Source organism: Macrobrachium nipponense, chromosome 4, assembly GCF_015104395.2.
Source record: "Macrobrachium nipponense isolate FS-2020 chromosome 4, ASM1510439v2, whole genome shotgun sequence".
Lineage (NCBI taxonomy): Eukaryota > Metazoa > Arthropoda > Malacostraca > Decapoda > Palaemonidae > Macrobrachium > Macrobrachium nipponense.
In genome coordinates, this window is record NC_061100.1 from 125966121 (window position 1) to 125989853 (window position 23733).

The 23733-nt window shown below is 35.9% G+C and overlaps 1 protein-coding gene across 2 annotated transcripts in view; it reads left to right on the forward strand.

The window, feature by feature from the left end:
* Positions 1–23029, forward strand: part of LOC135211138 (small RNA 2'-O-methyltransferase-like) — an 88116-nt gene extending 65087 nt beyond the window's left edge. For both annotated transcript variants that reach the window (XM_064244293.1, XM_064244295.1), the window contains exon 7: positions 19033–23029. In XM_064244293.1, coding sequence (XP_064100363.1) covers positions 19033–19312 — 280 coding nt within the window. In that variant the 3' untranslated portion in view covers positions 19313–23029. The remainder of the gene's footprint in view (positions 1–19032) is intronic.
* Positions 23030–23733: the final 704 nt, after the last annotated feature.

A 23733-nucleotide genomic window follows, 5' to 3' on the forward strand; every position in this document is an offset into this window, starting at 1 on the left:
GTCGAATTTTTTCCAATTATCTTGTTTTATATGCAAATTATTCTAAAATGATAAAAGCTACAACCATGAGTTATTTTTTGTTGAATTTTACATGAAATTGCGCACATTTTCATATGTAAAACTCTATATAACGGCTAGTATCAAACGGTGCAAAAATTACAACAAAGTGACTCAAACATTTCGGAGATTTGCGGCTGAAATACTGCGTTTGGAGGGAAGGGAAAAGATTTTTCCAAAAATTCACCATAAATCGAAATATTGTGCTAGAGGCTTCCCGTTTGTTGCAAAATGAAGGTAAATGTTTGAATATTACTAGACTGTAAGAGTTTTAGCTTACAATTGCGTTTTTCGACCATTTTGGTCGAGTCAAAGTTGACCGAATGTCTAATTTTTTCCATTTATCTTGATTTATATGCAGATTTTTCAAAAATGATAGAAGCTACAACCATGAGTTATTTGTTGTTGTATTCTACATGAAATTGCGCACATTTTCATATATAAAACTCTATGTAACGGCTAATATAAAATGGTGCAAATATTACAACAAAGTGACTCAAACATTTCTGAGATTTGCGGCCGAGATAACGCGCGTGGAGGGAAGGAAAAATTTTTTGTTTCAAAAATTCACCATAAATCAAAATATTGTGCTAGAGACTTCCCGTTTGTTGCAAAATGAAGGTAAATGATTAAATATTACTAGACTAAGAGTTTTAGCTTACAATTGCATTTTTCGACCGTTTTGGTCAAGTCAAAGTTGACTGAATGTCAAATTTTTTCCATTTATCTTTATTTATATGCAAATTTTTCAAAAATGATAAAAACTACAGCCATGAGTTATTTTTGTTGTATTCTATGTAACGGCTAATATAAAATGGTGCAAATATTACGACAATGAGACTCAAGCATTTCTGAGATTTGCGGCCGAGATACTGCGTGGAGGGAAGGAAAAAGTTTTTTTTTTTTTAATTCACCATAAATCAAAATATTTTGCTAGAGACTTCCCATTTGTTGCAAATGAAGGTAAATGATTAAATATTACTAGAATGTTAGATTTATTGCTTACCAAAATATACTAATATATATATATATATATATATATATATATATATATATATATATATATATATATATATATGTGTGTGTGTGTGTATTATTCTATTATATTTTATATTATGTATATAATTATATTTATATATATATATATATTATATATTTTATATATTTATTATATATATATATATATATATATATCTATATATAGATATATATATATATATATATATATATATATATATATATATATATATATATATATATATACCGTATATACATACAAGGTTAAGTCAATAAGTATCCGCACTCCAATTTTTTTTTTACTTAATACAACATCAATACAAAGTTTACAATGACATCATTTTTCAACATAGTCACCCTGCTATTCAATGCACTTGGTCCATTGTTGCACAAGCTTTTCCAATGCACTTGGTCCATTGTTGCACTAGCTTTTCGATACCCTCAGAAAAAACTTTTTCTGTTGAGCATTGAGCCATGTATGCACTGCTTCCTTCACCTGCTGATCGGTGGCGAAACAACGGCCTCCTAAAGCATCTTTAAGTGGACCAAACAGATGGTAATCAGATGGGGCAAGATCAAGACTGTATGCAGGATGTTCCAACACTTCAAAATGAAGTTCTTGAAGAGTGTTAATGGTGTGGGCGGCGGTATGTGGACGGGCGTTGTCATGCAACAAAAGAATGCCTTCCGACAATAGACTATTGTCGGAAGGCGTTCTTTTGTTGCATAACAACGCCCGTCCACATACCGCCGCCCACACCATTAACACTCTTCAAGAACTTCATTACGAGGTGTTGGAACATCCTGCACAGTCCTGATCTTGCCCCGTCTGATTACCATCTGTTTGGTCCCCTTAAAGATGCTTTAGGAGGCCGTAGTTTCACCACCGATCAGCAGGTGAAGGAAGCGGTGCATACATCGCTCATTGCTCAACAGAAAACATTTTTTTCTGATGGTATCAAAAAGCTAGAGCAACAATGGACCAAGTGCATTGAAAAGCAGGGTGACTATGTTGAAAAATTATGTCATTGTAAACTTTGTATTGCTGTTGTATTAAATAAAAAAATTGGAGTGCGGATATTTACTGACTTACCCTCGTGTGTAGTAATATATAATATATATATATATAACATATATATAATATATATATATATATATATATATATATACTTTAATATATATATATATATATATATATATATATATATATATATATATATATATATATATATACATATAATATAAATATATATATATATATATAATATATATATATATATATATATATATATATATATATATATATATATATATATATCTATAATATTAGTAATATATATATATATAGATATATATATATATATATATATCTATATATATATATATATACATTATATATATAATTATATTATTAATAATATTTATATATATATATATATATATCTATATATATTATTATATATTATATATATAATTATATATATATATATATATAAATACATAATAATATTAATATGATATAATATATATATATATAATATATATTAATTTATATAATATTATATATATTATATATAAATATAAATAAATAGATAGATAGATGGATAGGATGGATGGATATATATATATATATATATATATATATATATATATATATCGAACTACAAATTTCCTTTAATATCTAATTCGCTTTACCTCGGAATTAATATATTTTCGTATATGCTTAACCGAGGGGGAATTTATTAAGCGATAATAGAATTGGCGATCGACAGGCGCGAACCAGCGACCTCTCAATACTAGGACTGGCAGTGAAGCCTTAAACCACCCCGACGCCGCAAGAGATATAAGTTCATGCCGCCTCCCACCTGAAATACCTTTCGCGCGCAGGAATTTTTTGTTTTGGAGACTGCATCAACCCATCTCGTTCTCAGTGGCGTGGTAGTGCTTTTGCACGCACGTAGTCATTATATAAGTATCACATTACTGTGATTCATATACATATATCGAACTACAAATGTCCTTTAATATCTAATTCGCTCTACCTTGGAATTAATATATTTTCATATATGCTTAACCGAATTGTTTATTAAGCGATAATAGAATTGGCGATTGACAGGCGCGAACCAGCGACCTCTCAATTCTAGGAATGGCAGTGAAGCCTTAACCACCCTGACACCGCAAGAGATATAAGTTCATGCCTCCTCCCACCCTGAAAATACCTTTCGCGCGCAGGTATTTTTTGTCTTGGAGACTGCATCAACCCATCTCGTTCTCAGTAGTTCGATATATGTTTATGAATCGCAGTAATGTGATAGACTTATATAATGACTACGTGCGGGCAAAAGCACTACCACGCCACTGAGAACGAGATGGGTTGATGCAGTCTCCAAAACAAAAATACCTGCGCGCGAAAGGTATTTCAGGTGGGAGGTGGCATGAACTTATATCTCTTTCGGTGTCGGGGTGGTTTAAGGCTTCACTGCCAGTCCTAGTATTGAGAGGTCGCTGGTTCACGCCTGTCTATCGCCAATTCTATTATCGCTTAATAAATTCCCCCTCGGTTAAGATACATGAAAATATATTAATTCCGAGGTAGAGCGAATTAGATATTAAACAAAGGACATTTGTAGTTCGATATATGTATATGAATCATGGTAATGTGATAGACATATATATATATATATATATAATTTTATTATAGATCTTTTATTAATATAGACATATATATATAATATAATATATATATATATATATATAATAGATATCTTATATTCTATTAGATATATATATATATATTATATATATCATATATATATTATATATATATATATACTATAGATTATAGATAATCATATATATAATTATATTATATATATATTATATCTGAATAAAAAAATATATATTAGATATAGATATAATATAATTAATATTATATATTGTATGTATATGTATTATATAGACATATATAAATATATAATATATATTAATATCTAATCTATATATATATATATGTATGATATATATATAATATATATAAGTATATATATATATTCATAGTAGATATAATATAATATATAATAAATATATATATAATATTATTATATTATATATATTTACATATATATATCATATATATATATTATATATATCATAGATATATATATATATATATAGAATTAGATAGATAGATAGATATAGAGTAGATATAAATGTTGATATATATTTATATATACAGTGGTCCCCGTATTCGAGGGGGATGCAAACCAGACCCCCCCCCCCCCCCCCAAATGTTTGGAGCCCCTTTAAAAGTACTAAAAACAGCCTATTTGTTAGTTAAAACTCAAGAAAACCCCACTAAAAAAATTATACTCGGTTTTTAATAGTTTTATCACAAAAAGTGCATTTTATGATGAAATTGATAAAAAAAAATTAATTTGTGGATATTTCTCATAGAAAATACTGCGAATGCGCGAATTTTCCGCAAATAATGTGGGGAAACTTTCCCGAGAGAATTCTGTGAATGTGTGAGTCCGCGACTCTAGAGAATGCAAATACGGGGGTCCACTTTATTTATATACATATATATATATAATATATAATATATTATATATATATATATAGATATATATATATATCTATATATATTATATATATATATATATATATATATATATATATCTATATATATATAAAAAGGATAATATTACTTTTTTTTATTCTGGTACGAATACATAACTAAAAGCAATGCAGGTGAAAAACTTTTGTTGTGGAAGAAAAATAAATAATATACAAAACACCAATATAGATACATAAAAACTTGTAATAAATATAAAACTAAATATAAATTCAATGCATAATACTCACCTGCAATCCTGACTCTTCGTTCTGTTCTTGTTTTCTCCCTTCTCCATTGAATAGTCTTGCATTTTTTTTCCTCTCGACATGACAAGGTACAGGTGGAGGAGGGAGACGCGTGCCGTTACTGCTGATGGGCTGCGCCCTCCGGTGTCCCTTGGGCAGGCGCACTCCAATATATGACCGCTGTGTGGTACTTGCGGTCACACTCCCCGATCCTACAAAGTTCTATATTGCAGGTGCGGCAGACGAACCGGGTGTCTTCCTTCTGCCATTCATTCATATGGCGCACCCGCCACCGTTTCTGCCTGCACCCTTGTAGGGGGTCCTGTGTGTGATCCCCTGGCTGCAGCCGACACACAGGGTCCACTATCCGATGGGAAGTCGGAATCTGAGCACGGGCGGGATCATCAAGGGCTGCGGCAGCAGGGGCAGCGACAGGAAGGGTGTCGGCAGTAGGGGCGGCGGCAGCATTGGCAGGAGCAGGACGACCGAGGTTGGCCCTCCTAACATCTGCCCTTTCCTCTAGGGGCAGATCTGCAGCTTGGGGCAGAGGGCCATGATGGAAGGCCACTCATTGGGATTAAAGTTTATGAGGGCATTCCTGGCCACCTCAAGAAACTGGATGTGGGACAACCTCCGGATATCTGAATTGTACCCACAGTAGAGGATGTAGGCATTCTGGAGGGCCAACTGAACTATGTATTTGAGGAACCACTGTGTCCACCTCCTGGTTTTCCTGGCGAAGGGATAATACTGGATGAGTTGATCAAAGAGATCAACTCCTCCCATTTGCCTATTGTAGTGCCCAATAACGGTAAGCTGCTGGACACGAAACTCTTCATACTTAACTTGGGCCTGCCGACGTGTCTTCTTCCGCTGAACGACCTCTTCTTGGATGGGCTCACAACTCATCGTAATCATGGGGACAAGTCGGCACTTCAGGAGGCATTCCTTTTGACAGCACTTAGGGCTGGTATTGCGGCACTTCGGGAGGCGTTCCCTTGGGAAGTGTTCCGAAGGATCACTGACCCTTGTACATGGACACACTAATTAATTGGGCATTCCGTAAGGATGGACACGCAGGTAAATAGCTACCTGTACAGGCGCACGGCACTTCAGGAGGCTTTCCTTTTGGAGCACTGGTAGCGTGCTGGTGTGTCCCGTTGGACGACACTAAATGCAGTATACTCAAATACAGGCAGTCCCCGGGTTACGACGGCTCCGGCTTACGACGTTCCGAGGTTACGACCCTTTTTCTTAAATATTCATTGAAAAATCCGCCCTGGGTTACGACGTTTGTTCCGACGTTACGACGCTGACGCTTCCGACGCTCCGATTTAACGACGCTTTTAAAAAACACATACTATGATAAAAATCCTTTATAGTTTAGCACAGTATATTAATAAAAATAAGTTTCTGGTTAGATTACAACAAAAATTTTGAGGTTATGATGATTTTTGACACTTTTTATGTCGTATTTTTCTGTGTTTTTTAGTGACGCCTCATATGCGGAACTAGTTTCTGAGTGAATGAATACATACTAGCTTGCGATGCGCAAAGTTTATAACAGTCCAAAAGCGCAAATAATGAAAAAATCATTGCTTGTTTCCAGTAATAATATCAAAACGAAGTTTCTGGTTAGATTACAACACAAATTCTAAGTATCCAAAGAGAGACATTATCCAGTAATTTGATCAGAGAGAGAGAGGAGTCTTCCGACGCTTTTAAAAAACGCATACTATGATAAAAATCCTTTATAGTTAGCACAGTATATTAATAAAAATAAGTTTCTGGTTAGATTACAAAAAAAATTTTGAGGTTATGATGATTTTCGACACTTTTTATGTCATATTTTTCTAATTTTTTTAGTGATGCCTCATATGCGGAACTAGTTTCCGAGCAAATGAATACATACTAACTTGCGATGCTCAAAGTTTATAACAGTCCAAAAGCGCAAATAATGAAAAAATCATTGCTTGTTTCCAGTAATAATAACAAAACTAAGTTTCTGGTTAGATTACAACGCAAATTCCAAGTATCCAAAGAGAGACATTATCCAGTAATTTGATCAGAGAGAGAGAGAGAGAGAGAGAGAGAGAGAGAGAGAGAGAGAGAGAGAGAGAGAGAGAGAGAGAGAGAGTCGTCTTGGCAAATGAGATCATTTGCCAATGGTCTTGGGGATTGACGTAACGTTTATTTTCTGAACAGATAGGACAGAGAAGTGTTAGTTTCATTAAACGGCCTCTGACTCATGCCAGTAAATGTTTTGTTGATACTAATAATATAAGCCTATTTAAAGATACGTTTACTTTAATTAGTCTATATGATACGTAAATAGTAATCAACTGTTCTTGTAGCCCTCAAGATTTGGCAAAATCGAAGTATCCAAAGAGAGACATTATCCAGCAATTTGATCAGAGAGAGAGAGAGAGAGAGAGAGAGAGAGAGAGAGAGAGAGAGAGAGAGAGAGAGGCGTCTTGGCAACAATGATCTTGGGGATTGACGTAACGTTTATTTTCTGTTTTCTGAACAGATAGGACAGAGAAGTGTTCGTTTCATTAAACGGCCTCTGACTCATGCCAGTAAATGTTTTGTTCATACTAATATATAAGCCTATTTAAAGATATGTTTACTTTAATTAGTCTATATGATAGGTAAATAGTAATCAACTGTTCTTGTAGCCCTCAAGATTTGGCAAAATCACTCCAGGTTGTACATAAAACTTTAAGAATGTAGTGTCACCAGAGGATTACAATAGTTTTTACCTTAAAGAACCAGCATTTTTTGATGAAAGTAACTCCAGGTTGTACATAAAACTACAGGAAACAACATGTAGTGTAACCAAAGGATTACAAGTAAGGTTTTTATAACTTTTTATTAGTTTAAGACATTTTTCCAGCGTCGTTCCGGCTTACGTTGATTTTCGGGTTACGATGCGTCTTAAGAACGGAACCCCCATCGTAACCCGGGGACTGCCTGTATACTGAAGAGAAATGGCACTGCTCGTGGCAGAGTGTAATGGTGGAGGAGAGAAAGTAAAAGGTGGGAGTACTGCAGCAGCCAGTCGATGGACAGTGTCACGAATTAATGGCACTGTAAAATGGTAAGACCTGACGTGCACTGGTGGTGGCCAGTCCTAGACTGGTAACGACTTCCTTGATGGAAGTAATGAAGGTTGCGGTGGCACACTGTGCGGTTTGTGCTTGCGGTATACGCAAGTCTTTTGGGATAAAGAAATGGAAGAGACCACTCGGGCAACGACAGGTAATGGTAATTTGAAAATGCTCAGTCCTTTGCTGAAGTACTCGATAAATGAAATAAATGCTTGCAAACTGCAATGGACACAGGCGCGTACGTATCACGCTCAGTGTAAATGAGACACAAGAGACTAAAATAATGTTAATTCTGCATGCGTAATAGTAATAGATGTAGTACTCTTGGCTTCGTAAATAATAGGCTCTCTCTCTCTCTCTCTCTCTCTCTCTCTCTCTCTCTCTCTCTCTCTCTCTCTCTCTCTCTGAGAGGGTGAAAATGATATATGATGAACTCCCTTGCATTTAATTGAACTAATACTTTTAGTTTTAATATGACGCAACTTGCATTAAATGATTTACTTACGTTAACGTGTAATGAAAGAATTGCTTTGGATAAGGTTTATGAAAACTATACCGCGCTAGCGAGGAACGATATTTACGTTACTGGTAGCGGCTTGCGCTTATATGAAATGATTTGCGTTTTCATATGAAATTTACAACGATGCATTTTACGTTAACAATTCTTGTAATTTTACTGTACTTTGAAGATTTACGTTAACTGTACGTAAGGTTACTAGGTCCTTGTGACAAGTGAAAATGATGGTAAGGATTTGAAGATGGAATGTTAGCAAAAATTTGTAAATGAGGTTACGTTAAGTACGAAAGGAAATGAAACCTTCGCTCAGCGAGTGAGTGAGCGATGCTAGGTGAAACGTGTGGTGAGGCTAGCAGAGCGGGTTGCTATCAGCGATGGTGAATCAGCTGATTTTCTGTAAACGCGGAGGCGATTTACAACACGAAATTCTAATTTCTTATTCAAGATGAATTACGTTAATTTCTCTGGCAGAATGATAGATACTAGTATCGAGATTGATATTATTAACGTTAAACTTTCAAGACTTACGTTACTTTGCTTAAATCGTTGAGATAATGCTTAAAGGGATAAAAACATGGCTGCACTTTGTGAGACCGAAGGTTGGCTTGCAGGCCTGAGAGTGCGCATGCTCCCAGCTGATGAGAGCTGGCTGGCTAAGCGGTTACCAACACTTGGAATGAAAAACTAAGTTAAAACGAATTCCCCTAACATATCACAGACAAAAGAATTGTACACTTCTTTTGCCGTAACTATTAGTAGAACACTCCTAACTAGCTAGGCTTTCTAACACAGCAATAAACCCTGGCAAAGCACTTCCTAGTTTGAACTAGTACTTTCTGTCATCTATCTGCACACGTTCTCATGTCTCGTCAGGCGAGAACAATGCAATTTACAAAATAACAGAATTCACTTGGCGCTCTGGCCGTTACAATATAATAATATTTCTCACTTAACACTTATTTAAACCACTCCTAAAATAAATACTTAAACCTACCTTAAGCTAACATTTGTTATAAAATAAATCATATATGAATTATATACCTTACCGTGAGTCAGTGTGTGTCTTCCGCTGCAAGTGTGCTTTGATTTACGCTTTGTAAAATAATTTACATTTTACGTTTTACAAGGGATAACGCGATTTACAAGTTTTTTAAACAAGCTAGGTTTGAATCCTGGCAAGGTCACCATTGTTACGTTTTATGCCCTGGCCTGAAGGGTCTCAAATACATAAACGGAAATAGTTGAGGGAAAAAGCAGAATAAATTAATTGAACTTACCTTAAAAGGATTTATAGTGTTAACCCTTAAACGCCGAAGCGGTAAAAAAAAAAAAATGTCTCCCGTGTGCCGGAGGTTTCGGAGTGAGTGCGGAAGCGGAAAAAGTATTTTTTTCAAAAAAACACAGCGCGCTTAGTTTTCAAGATTAAGAGTTCATTTTTGGCTCCTTTTTTTGTCATTAGCTGAAGTTTAGTATGCAACCATCAGAAATGAAAAAAATTATCATTATCATATATAAATAATGCGATATATGATAGCGCAAAAACGAAATTTCTTGTATAATTGTATTCAAATCGCGCTGTGCGCAAAACGGTTAAAGGTAACAAGTTACTTTTTTTTTCGTTGTAATGTATACTAAATTGCAATCATTTTGGTATATAACACATTGTAAAACGATAAAAGAAACACAGAGAAAATATTATCACAAAATGATGCATGAATTCGTAACGCGCGGACGTAAAAAAATATATTTTTTTAAAATTCACCATAAATCTAAATATTGTTATAGAGACTTCGAATTTGTTTCAAGATGAAGTTAAATGATGGAATATTACGATACTGTAAGAGTTTTAGCTTACAATTGCAGTTTTCGACCATTTCGGACGAGTTAAATTTGACCAAATGTCAAAATTTTTTTATAAATTTTTTTTTATACAATTATTTCGGAAATTAGAAAAGCTACAACCTTCAAATATTTTTCCTTTTATTCTACATGAAATTGCACACATTTTCATATATAAAACTCTATGAAATGCCTAATATGAAACGGAGCAAATTTTCCGAGAATGCGATGTACGCATTTCGGAGATTTATGGCGGAGAATCCGCGCATGGAGGGAAGGAAAGTTTTTTTCATAAATTCACCATAAATCAAAATATTGTGCTAGAGACTTCCAATTTGTTGCAAAATGAAGGTAAATGATTAAATATTACTAAAATATAAGAGTTTTAGCTTACAATTGCGTTTTTCGACCATTTCGGTAGAGTCAAAGTTGACCGAACGTGGTTTTTTTTCTATTTATCGTGATTTATATGCAAATATTTCAAAAATGAGAAAAGCTACAACCTTCAGTTATTTTTCGTTGTATTCTTCATGAAATCGCGCACATTTTCATATATAAAACTTTATGTAACGGCTAATTTAAAATGGTGCAAACATTACCACAATCGCACGTATGATTTTTTCGGAAGAGTTACCGCGCGGACGTAAGGAAAATGTTATTTTTTTTCATAAATTCACCATAAATCGAAATATTGTGCTAGAGACTTCCAATTTGTTACAAAATGAAAGTAAATGATTGAATATTACTAAAATATAAGAGTTTTAGCTTACAATTGCGTTTTTCGACCATTTTGGTAGAGTCAAAGTTGACCGAAGGTTGAAAATTTGTCACATCATTTTTTATATGAAAATATTTCAAAACTGATAAAAGCTACAACCATGGGTTGTTTTTAGTTGTATTGTGCATGAAATTGCGCACATTTCCATATATAAAACTTTATGTAATGGCTAATTTTAAAATGGTGCAAACATTACCACAATCGCATGTATGATTTTTTTCGGAAGAGTTACCGCGTGGACGTAAGGAAAAAATTTTTCATAAATTCACCATAAATCGAAATATTTTGCTAGAGACTTCCAATTTGTTGCAAAATTAAGGTAAATAGTTGAATATTACTAAAATATAAGCGTTTTAGCTTACAATTGCGTTTTTCTACCATTTCGGTAGAGTCAAAGTTGACCGAAGGTTGAAATTTTGGCACTTATCGTTATTTATATGGAAATATTTCAAAACTGATAAAAGCTACAATCATGAGAATTTTTGTGTTGTATTCTAAATGATATTGCACACATTTTCATATATAATACTTCATGTAACTGATAATTTAAAATGGTGCAAAAATTATGTCAAAGTGACAAAATAATTTTTGAGATGTGTCACTGATAATTTTTAGTGCATGCAATAAGAAAGAAATTCGCGCTTGCGTGCCTGCGTAATGATTGCAAACAAAACAACGCCTTGATCTGTGAACTCCCAGCATCCCCCAAGGCGCATGATTCAAAAGTTTTCAGCTGGTAGGCCTATAAGTATTTTTCCGCGAATTTTTAAAAAAACTTTTGAGTCGACGTATGGTACGTCCATTCGGCATACGGGAGACATTTTGACTTGACGTTTAATACGTCCATTCGGCGTTTAAGGGTTAATTTACTCTAGAGGGAAAGGTCGCCAGAAAACTCAGCTAATTACTTTACATCTATTTATTTACAAGAGGCTGTTTACTGGCCTGGAGAAAGAGTAAATGCAGCTTGTCCACACGTGGGGACCAATATATCTCACAAGGGGATAGCTGGCTAAAAATGAGGTTCCCGTAAAAGCTGGCTTTCAAAATTGTTCATATGTCTTGCGGTAAAACATCACTTGCGGGAGCGAAGACTTGGACACATGACTCAGGGAATCTGGAAAGGATCCCAGATTACACAAGATAAAAAAAAGAACTTCTTGCACAAGTTACGATTATTCAGTTTCTCTAACACTGGGGAAAAGGAACTCTAGTGTTTAACTGAGGTATGCAATGACTTCATTTGTCTGGGACGATCACACAAGGGAAGCATGCGGCCACAGGGCAGTGAGAGGAACAAAGGGATATTCATTTGAGTTTGAAGTCTGAAAATGGGGAGTAAATAGACACTAGGAGGTAAGGAACTGGCAATATGCTGTTTCACAAGACTTACCTGGATGCCATGATCAGTGGACCTTTGTAGAAATGCGCCATCGGCTTTGTCTCAGGTCTGGGCGCGCCAGTAACGCCATGGTAGGCCTAAGTTGGAAGGCTCGTGGCTGGGACATCCGTCCGAGGTCACGACTTGAGGAGACTGAGATCGAAGGCAGGTGTGTAGCATAGGCGGCTGGGGGTCAGCTTAACCCCCCAAGAGCAGGGCAATCCTGGAAACAGAACATACGCCAGCGAGGGTTCACAATGGAAAAAGAGCTTAAGACGTAGGCTACCTACACCCTTCCCTTTGGGATACATCCCTAAAGCTGACAAGAGTCTATATTCCCCCTCTCTAGCAGGAAATTCCTATCTCTGGCTGGGGTGGTTTGGGTTCCTGCCTAAAATCAGCTGATATTTGGGTGAATATGGCAGCTTCTTTTAGAAATAAAATACCTTAAATACTGCTGGGGAGACGAGACGGTCAATAAATGTAACTATATATATATATATATATATATAATATATATATATATATATATATATATATATATATATATATTATATATATCAATTCAAGCTACAAATGTCCTTTAATATCTAAATTCACTTTACCTCCCAAATGATATATTTTCATATATGTACCGGAAGGGGAATTTTTTAGTTGATAATAATTTCGTCCCCCCATGGGATCGAACCACCGTCCGAATGGATGGGGATGAAATCAGGACAGTCAGTGACGCTTATCCAATCAGCCAACAGAGACGCTATAAGTTCATATCGCTTCTGACCTTACAAATCACCCTCGATCTGGGTGCTTTCGTAATTAGAATCGATATGAAACCCCGTCTACCATGTTGGCCAATTCAAGCGTTTGACAGCACGTAGCCTTTTGTTATGAATAATTATCACATCGAACCGTGATCCATTTATATATCAATTCAAGCTACAAATGTCCTTTAATATCTAAATTCACTTTACCTCCCAAATGATATATTTTCATATATGCTACCGAAGGGGAATTTTTTAGTTTGATAATAATTTCGTCCCCCCATGGGATCGAACCACCGTCCAAGTGGACGGGGACGAAATCAGGACAGTCAGTGACGCTATCCAATCAGCCAACAGAGACGCTATAAGTTCATATCGATTCTGACCTTACAAATCACCCTCGATCTGGGTGCTTTCGTAATTAGAATCGATATGAAACCCCGTCTACCATGTTGGCCAATTCGAGCGTTTGACAGCACGTAGCCTTTTGTTATGAATAATTATCACATCGAACCGTGATCCATTTTATATATCAATTCAAGCTACAAATGTCCTTTAATATCTAAATTCACTTTACCTCCCAAATGATATATTTTCATATATGCACCCAGATCGAGGGTGATTTGTAAGGTCAGAATCGATATGAACTTATAGCGTCTCTGTTGGCTGATTGGATAGCGTCACTGACTGTCCTGATTTCGTCCCCGTCCACTTGGACGGTGGTTCGATCCCATGGGGGGACGAAATTATTATCAACTAAAAAATTCCCCTTCGGTACATATATGAAAATATATCATTTGGGAGGTAAAGTGAATTTAGATATTAAAGGACATTTGTAGCTTGAATTGATATATAAATGGATCACGGTTCGATGTGATAATTATTCATAACAAAAGGCTACGTGCTGTCAAAACGCTCGAATTGGCCAACATGGTAGACAGGGTTTCATATCGATTCTAATTACGAAAGCACCCAGATCGAGGGTGATTTGTAAGGTCAGAATCGATATGAACTTATAGCGTCTCTGTTGGCTGATTGGATAGAACGTCACTGACTGTCCTGATTTCGTCCCCGTCCACTTGGACGGTGGTTCCGATCCCATGGGGGGGACGAAATTATTATCAACTAAAAAATTCCCCTTCGGTACATATATGATGATATCATTTGGGAGGTAAAGTGAATTTAGATATTAAAGGACATTTGTAGCTTGCATTGATATATAAATGGATCACAGTTCGATGTGATAATTATTCATAACAAAAAGCTACGTGCTGTCAAAACGCTCGAATTGGCCAACATGGTAGACGGGGTTTCATATCAATTCTAATTACGAAAGCACCCAGATCGAGGGTGATTTGTAAGGTCAGAATCGATATGAACTTATAGCGTCTCTGTTGGCTGATTGGATAGCGTCACTGACTGTCCTGATTTTGTCCCCGTCCACTTGGACGGTGGTTCGATCCCATGGGGGGACGAAATTATTATCAACTAAAAAATTCCCCTTCGGTACATATATGAAAATATATCATTTGGGAGGTAAAGTGAATTTTAGATATTAAAGGACATTTGTAGCTTGAATTGATATATAAATAAGGATCACGGTTCGATGTGATAATTATTCTATATATATTATAAATATATATATATATATATATATATATATATATATATATATATAATATATAATATATATATTTACCTATGAGGACCGGCCTTGAGAGAGGCTCCGATACGTAAACAGGAAAAGTTAAGGGAGAACAAGGTGAATTTACTTGAACTTAGCGTAAAACGGATTTATATTGATAATTTACTCTAGAGGAACAGGTCGCCAGAAACTCAGCTAAATACTTTACAGCTATTTATTTACAAGAGGCTCGTACTGGCCTGGAGAAAAGTAAATGCTACTGGTCCCCACGTGGACTTATAATCTCTCACAAATGGATAATAGATGGCTCAAAATGGAATTTGTAAAAGCTGGTTTCATAATCTTGCGGGAATGCAACACTTGCGGGCAGAGAGACTTGGCACGTGACTCAGGGAATCTGGAAAAGGATCCCAGATTAAACAAGATAAAAGAAAAGAGGATTTCTTGCCCAAATTAGTATTAATTAGTTCTCTAACACTGGGGCAAAGGAACTCTAATGTTCACTGAGGTATGCAATGACTTCATTTGTCTGGGATGATCACACAAGGGGAAGCATGCGGCCATGAGGCAGTGAGAGGAAACAAAGGGATCAGTTCATCTGATATAAAGTTTGAATTGGGAAAAATGGGGATCAAATAGATAACAGGATGTAAGGGACTGGCAATATGCTGTTTCACAAGACGTACCTGGATGCAATGTTCAGTGTGGACCTTTGTAGAAAATGTGGCGCCCGGCTTTGTCTTAGGTCTGGGGCTCGGGCGCGCCAGTACGCCGTTAGGCTTAAGTTTTGGAGGCTGGCTGGCTGGACATCCGTCCGAGGTCACGTCTTGAGACGACTGGGCAGTTCGCAGGTGTCTTGCCTGGGTGTTGGGGATCAGCTTAACCCCCCACGAGCAGGGCAAATCCTGGAAACAGAACATACAGCCAGCAGAGGGTTCACAGGAAAAAGAGCTTAAGATATAGGCCTAAGAAGTACCAGTCTGCCTACATCCTTCCCTTCGAGATACGTCCCTAAAGCTGACAAAAGACTATATTCTCCCTTCTCACAGGAAATTCTTAACCCTGGACGGCTAGCGTTGGTTTCCCGCCCAAATCAGCTGATATTTGGAGGAAGATGGCTGCCATTTTACAAAGCAAAATAATTAATTAATTACTGGGTAGACGAAGAATCTATAAACGTAACAAATATATGTATATATATATATATATATATATATATATATATATAATATTATATATATATATCTATATATATTTATATCTATAGAGCTGGTACAAATGTTCTGTTACAACAGAATTCCATCTAATAAAAGGAGCCCATAAAAACACCAAAATATAGAGAGAAAAGTACTATATTTCAGAGATTGCTGTCTCTCTCTTCAGGTATATGAATGAGAAAAGTTTATAGAAAAGGTGGTATATATACCAAGAGATCCATCCATTCCTCACCTGGACAGGATTAAGACAGTGACTCAGACCCTCGGAAAATCTAACCCTTTTGTATTTACGTACCCAAACACCTTAGCCAAATCCCTGATTAACGTCTAACAAAAGACATTCCCCAAGGAAACAGGGGTTTATGAAATCCCATGTCAGGACTGTGACCAATCTTTCATTGGATTTACAGGAAAATCACTTTCCCAGAGATTAATACAACACAATTGGTCAGTTAGGTATGGACAACAAAACTCAGCTGTTTTCAACCATATAAATGAACATAACCATAGAATAAACCGGAATTTGTCACATATAATTTATAGCAGCAACTGTCGGTACAAGAGTCAAATGATGGAATCGGCCTTGATAAAAGAGAGGCAGGTAATGAACATCTCAAAAGGAGCATGGGATTCAGATGTGATCGACAAGGTTTTCATTCAACCAATGCTTAAGAAGATTAAAGCAAGATTATCATCGGGGATGACCTAAATTGGCTTACCTGTGGATGGATCTCTTGGTAAATACCACCTTTTCTGTAAACTTTTCTTATTCTTATACCTAAAGAGAGACAGCAGTCTCTGAAATATAGTACTTTTCTCTCTATATTTTGGTGTTTTTATGGGCTCCTTTTATTAATATATATATATATATATATATATATATATATATATATAGATATATATATATATATATATATATATATATATATATATGTATGTATGTATATGTATGTATGTAGTATGTAATTGAAGATTGTAGCCAGTTTCAAGAAATTGTCTTTGTGTGCGTCTTGTATAGAGTTGCGTACTTGCGGTAAACAAAAGTAAGTGCTTACCGTATTTTTGATGTGGGATATCTCTATATAGTATAGCATATGAGCCAGAGGCTGGAGTTAGGTTGACTTGTGGCTAGTATCTCCATCAGTTTTGTCCTAGCAAAAGGTGGTAATTGTGTCCAAGACAACACTGAGGGTCGTAACTTTTGTAGAAACTTGGTGAAACCGAGGTAAAACCATTTACGTATGACAATGCACTTTCTTAAGCAGTTGTTACATTTTATTTAGACAGATGCAAAACCTGGTATATTATTATGAGTAAGTTTGTATTAAGCTTGAAACCAGTTATGTTATGAGAAATCTGTATTAAGCTCAAACAGTAGTTGCTGCCACATTTAACGTTGATATCTATTAATTATATAATAAAAATTATAAGGGTTTTTTTAAGGTATGTTTGTACAATGTCAGTAGGGTATAAAAATGGTGAATGCGATTAGACTGCACCAACATTCATGAGCTGTTTATCTATGGCAGGGGTGTCAAACTCAAATCCTTTCGAGGGCCAATTATGCAATTGGTTATGGTCTCGAGGGCCATCAAAGATTTGGTAATTGAAATAAATTAATAAATTATTGTCATATGAATGAAAGTTAAAACTTATTATGCCTCATTTTAACAGATTAGTAACTTTAGTTAAATTTTCTTCAGTTCTAACAGTTATAGTACCTCGAGTTGAAAAATCTCTTACCACGTCGCGGGCCACTTAAGACCATCCTGCAGGCCACATTTGGCCACAGGCCCTGAGTTTGACACCCCTGATCTATTGTGTAAAATATAGAAAACTATTGTTTATGTCATTTGTTTAAATGTACCATGACATGAAAATGCTATGCTAATTTTTTATTTAGTATATCAAGTGGCATGAAATAATTGGCAGTCAGTTTGACCACTCTTGTGTGCAAGTATTAACATCAAAACTATGCATGCCCTTATGTTTTCTGTGTCAGAAAGTGAATGACAATTGTCAGAAAGTTAATGACAGCATTGGATAGAAAAGCAAAACAAGGATGGTGTTTAGATTGTGTGTTTAGCTCATGGTTTCCTCTTCAACATACGTTGGAGTACCTATATAGAATTGTGAGGATTTTGCCAGTGATGCCTATGGGCTGTTAAGGTGGAGTAGGACATATGCAAGGGGAACCAAAGAAAAAAAAAATTTGCTTTGACTTCTAAGTTCAAGGTAACACCATATTGTTAACTTCCATTCAACCAAAGGGATCTGTTATGTGCAAGTCACACCAAAGGATTAGCCAGGTGTTTCTATTATTTCTTCCATACCAAAGATATTAGAATATTAGGTTTATGTCGGTAGAAGAGGTGATCTTAGTTGATCACAGAAACATCAGGTCACCAATTATAAACAGTCTTTATCATGTAAGTAAGCAGTCATAGTCAGAGAGGTAATCACAGAGTGCTTTGCTGAAATGAATCTGCCGATGATGTAACACAGTAGTGTCATTTGAGCATAACAGTCACAGTCAGAAAGGTAAACACAGAGTGCTTTGCTGAAATAAATCTGCCCATGATGTAACACAGCAGTGCAGATAGTACAGAATACTTCTGCAGTTAACCACTGATACCCAAGTGGAGGTCTGCAGGACCTGTATGCAGTACAGGTCAAGGCCCTGAAAAAGAGGTAACCAGCCTTGATGATAGTCAGTGTGCCAGTTACCAGTGAACTAAGTAAATGTGGCTCCTGAGATGTAGCGAAGAGTTTTTTTTATATATACATTAAGTGACATGGAAGTATTGAATTAATGTTTCTTTGATTATTTATTGTCTTTGTTATTTCAGATCAACAGTTGAGCCAGAATGCTATGATTGTAGGGGAGAGGGCGAAACATGGCAAGGTAAGACTCTCTTGTGGCATGACTCCTCTGAAGATGAAGAAAAAAGGGAAGTGGATGACAGTAGTGATGATCATTACAAGGCATTGTCAGAATATGATGAAAACCATTGGGCTTGTGACACTTGGGAAGGCGTGAACAGTGTTGCACCACCAGTGAAACAGGCTGAGGAAGACTGGGAATGGGGTGAATCTGACACTTCTCATGGTTCAGCATGGGGTTCTTGATAGCAAGTGGATGTGGCCATGGAAATACAGAATGGTGTGGTTGAGATGGAACTGTAGATAATTTGTTCATATGTAAATAATATTATGTATTAAATTTGTGTTTCTGGTATACATAGTTGCAGAATATTTTAATACTGTTGAGAAGTAGCATTAATATTCTTTTACTTATTAATGGATGTACAATTGCTTAAGAAAGAAGAGGTGACCATTGATTTCAGTTCTTGATAGTAATTTAGTTTGTAATCTATCAGTGTAATTTAACATTAGGTTTTTATTTATTTATTTGATTGAGGTGTATTTAACATTTGCTGAGAATGGATGAAGAGAAGTTAGTAAGATGAGCAGTAGATATGGAAGTAAGATTATGAAGACTAGTAGAAAGGTCCATAAGAAAGGTGATAGATGAAGAGTAGACCTGATGGGAGTTAAGGCAGAAATTGCAGTTGAGAGGAGAGTGTGAAGAACTCATTTCATGTTTTATCCCATGGAGGGAAAATCTGATGTATAAACTTTTAGTGAGGATGACTGAGTTACTTTTCTAGCCTTTTATAGGGCTCTCTAAAAGAATTTGATCCATAATGAGGTGAAAATTGAATCATGCTGAAGTTAAAGTTAGCAAACTGTGTAAGATGAGACTATATATATTTATTTTACAAATTAATGTTCCCATTAAAGGGAAGAGTATGATATTGTATTGGCTCATGACTAGTGTACATCATTGTTCCCAAGAACACATTTAGAAAGATAGTGTAGACATTTAAAGAAACAAATCTTGCCAAACAACATTCATTGTAAAACTAAAACAATTTTGAAGGTAAAAAGTATCATAGTGTACAACTAAATATTTAAGCTAATGGAATTAAATATAAATACTCTAGTGTATAAGGTATTTAGTGCCAAATTATTTCTAGCATTATGTAAAAAGTAAAAATGTCATTGGCATTGCTGTAGATAGGAAGCACTCACAGTTTGCTAGTTGCATTGTTATATGAGCAGAAACTTTTTGTTCATTAGATGAGCATAATGAGGGATTCCAATGGCTTTTTTTTTCATAAAAGACAGACTGAAAGTCTTATTCTCAGTCTGCAATTGAATTTAAATAGCCTTTTTACACTTGGTTAAAGGGCCAATATTCTTCTGTGGAGTTTCTTTGGAATTTACATTAAAACTCATTCCCTACTAATAGCTGAACTCAGCTTCAATAAACAGTTTTCTTATACTGGTATTGCACCGAAAGCATCAGTAATTATATCAATGTAGTTGGATGTCAAATCTTGAAGGGCTAAAGATTATATGTATTTATTGTGGTACTGTGAGCATTCTTATTAGTAGACCTTTTCCAGTTTTAAAACATGTAATAGAAAGTTCTTTATTGAAAGTGATTTTGTTTGTTTTATAAGTTTCTAAATTTAATAGTAGTATTTAGGTTTCACAGCTTTCATCATGTACTGGGCATGTATCCCGCTAAATCGTGGACAATCCCTATTTTTAGATTCATATCCACCCTTCATCCAGGAAGTTCCTCTACTTCATTCTTGGGGAACAGGTCTTCCAGTTCAAGGTCGTTTGCTTTGGGTTGACAGCAGCACCGCAGGTGATCACAAGAGTATTTACCCTAGTGTCGACATGGGCTCGTGCTCAGGATTTGCCTGTTGAGGTATGTCAACAATTGGCTGGTCTTGGCAAGTTCCCAAGAAAGACTTAATCGGGACAGGGACTTTCTTCTCCAGTTTTGTCAGAACCTGGATATATCGTGATAAATCCAGAGAAATCCAATCTTTCCAGCCAGAAGATTCTTTACCTGGGAATAGTAATAGACACACATCTTCAAGAGTTTTTTCATCAGACCAGAGGTGAGAGTAGAGAAATTCAGGACTGTGGCTTGCTCCTTCCTTTCGAAGGGGGAGCAACCAGCCTACCAGTTCTTCTGGGTCTCTTGTCCTCTCTCGTAAAGCTGGTCCCTTATGGGTGTCTTCACATTCGATCTCTGCTGTGGAGGCTGAAGGAGTCTTGGTCCCTGGCAGGAGACTCCCTTCAACTCTAGGTCCCTCTGTCGGCAGAGGTGAGAAGCTACCTTCTGCGGTGGTTAGACAACCAGAACCTGACGGTGGGAGTTCCTCTTCATTCACCCCTGCCGTATCTGCACCTGTTCTCGGATGCCTCCTCTGAAGGTTAGGGTGCTCATCTAGAAGAGTGACTGACCTCGGGGGCATTGACCTCTCAGGACAAGCAACTCCACAGCAACATGTTGGAGTTGAAGACGGCCTTCCTGGGTCTTCAGGAGTTTTGGGAGAGAGTGGTGGGTTGCTCTGATGTTGGACAACACCACAGTGGTAGCACATGTGAACAAATGGGGGCATCAGTGGGCGACCAACAACTCGGTGGAGCTCGTGGCCAGGTACATTCCGGGCAAGAGAAATGTGCTGGCCGACAAGCTAAGTCATCGAAGTCAAGTCCTCTGTACGGAGTGGTCTTGTTTGTATGGTAGCAACGGGACCAACGGCTTTACTTGACTTTGGTCCCGTTGCTGAATAACCACTACACAAATTTAAGGAGGTAGTGCCATCAATGGTGGTCTTATTCATTCCAGTTTTGAGTAATACTACATATTACTACATTGTCATTGGAAGACTGGGTCATGACAATTGATAAATCAGTGATTACAATCACCCCCGCAAGTGCCTCAGTTGCCTGATTGGTATTGTCTTGGCCTGCCACCTTGTTGGATGCGTATTCAATTCTCAGGCATTGCATTGAGGTGTGAGAGATGTGTATTTCTGGTGATAGAAGTTCGCTCTCGACATGGTTTGGAAGTCACGTAAAGCCATTGGTCCTGTTGCTAAATAACCACTGGTTCCATGCAGTGTAAAAACACCATACAAACAAACAATCATCCCCGCCACCAAAAGTCTCTCTCTCTCTCTCTCTCTCCACTAATTAGGTTACTTTTCTTAAGTGCCCTCATTATGCTCTCTTTTTCTGTCTGCATTATTGAATTTCAATTTTCTCCATGTATGTAAAATTTATATACCCTTGTGTTTATATAGTGACAGTCATAATGGTGAAGAGATAATTAACTTGGGCTGACATTGATGTTTCTGGTTTTTGCACATCAACCCCATCACTAACATCTGTTACAGCATAGCTGACCAGAATGTGAAGATGCCAGTCATAATTTTCTTGGCCAACTGTACATCCTTTTCAGATTTTTGTGATGTTGTCTAGTCTGTAACTTAAGGTTTTTGAATGTTCCTGCATATTGTAGCTACATATTTGTGTATTGTCATACAGTTTACTGTTATTTATTACAGTATTTTTCTCAAAAATTCCAAGGTAACTCAAATGTTTAAAGACAGCAACTATAACACATTGAAGTAATCGTTAAAACTAGAAGGTTTAGGGCTTCTTGGGGAAAATTATATATGAATTTTTCTGATATCTTGCATAAGGAAAAGAACATGAAAACATGTCAGAAATCGGAAAGATTTTTTAAAACATTTATTTTTATATTTTTAATTTCTTCTATGAAAAAGTAAACAACTTTTCAAAACTTGAAAGAATATATATTCATAATAAAAAATTTTGTGCTTGACTTCAGAAATATACCAAATTTCTACATAAGAATTTTGAACTGTGGTGAAAATTGTAGATTGAGAATTCAGTCTTGACATATTGTAGTGTGTATAAATAGAAAACTCATAAAGCTGTGTGATGGAATGTTTTTAATTTAATTATCCTACAAAGTAATATAAGTAGTAGTGCAAGATGATCAGTGGAGCAGGATAAATAAAGTATCCCTTTTGCATGAAAAATTTGCAAATCATTGGTTAAATTACTGTTGTTAGGTACCAGTCTAAATGTGATGATATAGGTTTCTCTTTGCTGTTTGATAGTATATAGCAGGCCCTTGAGCCTGTTTCATTGTCATTGATTGGCAGTTTATTTGGAGATCATATGACATTAATTTTTGGGGTCCAGTTTCAAAAGAATATACTGGTTTGGAAGTGAGTACAGTGGAAGTATAATGTGAATGCAGGTTGTATGAACTGCAGAATAGTGTATATTTGTATATGATTATGTTAAATACAGTAAAATGAATTTGCAAAAATGATTGAATTCATGGTTAAAACATATCTAAGACATTTCTCTAGCTGGGACCTATTTCTTTCCAAAAATATTCTTGAATTTACATATTCTTTTCAGTATCAGTTGTGCTCTTCATTTTACTGTGTCTTAGTTTCCGTATTCATAATCTGTACATTTCTGGGCTCAGCCCGTGTCGCTTCGTGAAATGTCCTTTTAGCACACATTTCTAAGGTAAATATTACTAACATTACCAGAGAAAAAACTAAAATGGAATGTCAGAGTATTCTGACTCGCTCACCTTATATAAAAAGGTGTAGGTATGGTTTCTGGGGCGA